At 25.9% G+C, this 2936-nt stretch overlaps 1 protein-coding gene across 1 annotated transcript; it reads left to right on the top strand.

Annotated features, from left to right (window-relative positions):
- The first annotated feature begins 969 nt into the window (after positions 1 to 969).
- LOC101490974 (early nodulin-like protein 3) lies at positions 970 to 2259 on the top strand. Its single transcript, XM_004487214.4, has 2 exons — positions 970 to 1273; positions 1703 to 2259. The coding sequence occupies exons 1-2, from the start codon at positions 1102 to 1104 to the stop codon at positions 2068 to 2070; spliced, it is 540 nt and encodes a 179-aa protein (XP_004487271.1). The 5' UTR covers positions 970 to 1101; the 3' UTR covers positions 2071 to 2259.
- Positions 2260 to 2936: the final 677 nt, after the last annotated feature.

The raw sequence follows: 2936 nt of genomic DNA, 5'->3' as shown, positions 1-2936 counted from the left end.
CAATAAAAACTATCAACTTTTTTTTTTTTTTTTTATGTATTAATGCATTTCTTATATGGACCATGTTTAGTAATTTAAAATTTTGAACTCGAATTCTCTTAAACTATTAATCCTTGTGATATTGGTTAGTTTACCTACTAAAGATAAAAATATGATATACATTATCTTTAAATTTGACATTAAAATTAAAATCCTTTTAATAACAAATATTTTTCCACAAATATAAATTGTTTTTATAGATTAAATAGTCTAGTGACTAAACTCACGCATCATAAACGAAAAAATAAAAAATTATAATTTCAAATCCAAAACCCCACATATATTAGAATACAGATTCTCACTTCCAATATTATTCTCAAATATTGTTCTTTCAACTACTTACGGGACAATAAATATATACTTTTTGAAAATTGTACACAAATTAATTGCATGAATCTTTTCCAAAAGGAATCAGTTTTTTTCTTAGACTGAAAAATAATAGTAATCAGCAACGTACATGTATCTTTCTTAAGATTTACTATATCTATGTCTATTATAAGCATCATTTAAAAAAAAAAATTGTCCCTAAATCTAAAAGTCATTTGAAAAAAAAAAAATTATCCTAAAATATAAACACGATAATTTATTATTATTTTTCCTAACATACATTTTATTAATACTGATTTATTTTAGGAACATTAACAAATTATAATACAAATATTATTTTAGAAACATAGTAATTTTTTTAATAAAAACTAAAAAAACAAGAAGGGTTTATAATAACGGATGAAGGTACCAGAATTAAATAATTCTAATCCTTTACAAAAAAAAAAAAAAAATTTATGATAATAACATAACAGTAAATAACAGTAAATACTGGAAAACACGGAAATTAATAGCATCAATTGGAAAACGGCTGGACTTTCGATATTATCACCATTCACAACGGTCACTTCATCCTAACTTCACTATATATAAACACTACCGTCCCTCACTCTTTTCACCTCTACTAATTAAATCATAATAATATCAAAAAAATCACTTCTTCAATTTTCTCCCTCTCTCTCTCTCTCAATTATATTTTCGTCAAATATATCTAATAGTATACAATACTATATATCGATGGCAATGAAGGCTTCTCTTCTTTTGATTATTTCAATGTTTATGATCAGCTCTTCATTATCATATGCTATCAAATTTAACGTTGGTGGCAAATATGGCTGGTCACTCAAACCATCATCGGACTATAGTCCTTGGGCTCAGAAAAATCGCTTTCTAGTCAATGACACACTTTGTAAGTTCAATATATATTTCTTCCAATTTTTCATCACTAAAGTTCTAAACTTTATATACATAATAACATATTTTTCTATATTTATTTATGAAACAACCAGAATTAATTTTCATAAGAAGAAGTTTTAATTTTTTCAACTCTTTGATTTATGAGAAATCAAGTTCGATTAATGCTTGTTGGAGTTTTTGTTTTATTTTTTTAACCATGTGATTTTATGAGAATAACTCATTAATGGTCCGTTGATAAATTTTGTTTTAAATGTTTTTAACTATGTAATCTTCTGTGAAAGAGTCTTAATGGTTGGTCGATATAAATAATTGTTACTACTATAATTTTGGTGGTAGTGATATTAATTTGCCTGAGAAAAGTGATGAAGTTTTTCCAAAAGAATTGATTTTTTATTTTGGCGGTGGTGTTTTTGTTATGCAGTTTTTAAGTACAACAAAGGATCGGATTCAGTGTTGTTGGTAAACAAACAAGAGTATGATTCATGCAACACAAAGAATCCAATTACCAAGATGGACGGTGGAGATTCAATTTTCACTTTGGATAAATCAGGTCCATTTTTCTTCATTAGTGGCAATGTTGAAAATTGTGAACACGGTCAAAAGTTAATTGTTGTTGTTATTTCACCAAACCACCATAAAAAACAACAAGGTCCATCATCATCACCTTCTGCGGTCGCACCGGTATACTCTCCTGCACCATCTCCTGCTCATTCGGGATCTACGAGGATTAGTGGTTATGTTTGTTTCAGTGTTGTGGTGGCTTTGCTCTTAGGAACATTTGCTTTCTAGAATTTAATTTCTAGGCATCTTTTGGTTGTTGCTTTTTTTGTCTTTTTTTGTGTGTTGAAATTTGACTTGTTTTATTTTTCTTTTTTGTTTGTGATGATGCCTCACAAACTATTTTTTTATTTCATAGTTGAATTTGAAGGAATATATTTTAATTATTTGAAAATTGTTTATTATTTGTTTTGATTTTAACTTGGGTGAAGCATTCTATATTTTATCATCAAATGGTTGATTGTGTGTATTTTAATTATTTTAATATTAATTATATTTAAAGGCATTGATAACGTACTGCCATATGTTTTTCTAGGAGTACATTAGGAGTTTATTGTTACATGTACGAAGGTTAGTTTTCGAAAAAGTAATTACGTTGAAATTATCGTTCGAATTAATTTTATTAATAAATCGTTTGATTTTCGCGAGTGTTAATATGGGTAATGTTGTTAGTGTTATGCTAATAAATGTGTTAAAACATTTGTTAAAAATATAAAAATAAAAAAAAATTTATATTGGAAAAATTTAATTTTAAATTTTTAAAAAATTTGATACATAGTTTTTTGAATATAAAATTTCTAATTCTTAGCATTTCCTTAATCGTTTTTTGTTTATAATTACAATAATTAATTTTTTTACTTAATGATGGATTATGTTTATTGGAATTGTTAACGCACTGCCACATGTTTGTCTAGAATGACATTGAAAAATTATTACTCCCCTCCTCCTAATGAATGATTGAATCATTTGATACCATTGAAGAAAAATGTACAAATGGATTAAAATTATTTTTTGTCCTTTAACACAATCAAAATTATATATTTCTTTCTTTCTTTATGGTAAGTATATATTATTTTTCTTAGTCTTATTAAGAAAAA

Source organism: Cicer arietinum, chromosome 1 (assembly GCF_000331145.2).
Source record: "Cicer arietinum cultivar CDC Frontier isolate Library 1 chromosome 1, Cicar.CDCFrontier_v2.0, whole genome shotgun sequence".
In the NCBI taxonomy this organism is placed as follows: domain Eukaryota; kingdom Viridiplantae; phylum Streptophyta; class Magnoliopsida; order Fabales; family Fabaceae; genus Cicer; species Cicer arietinum.
This window is presented reverse-complemented; position numbering and strand designations above follow the sequence as displayed.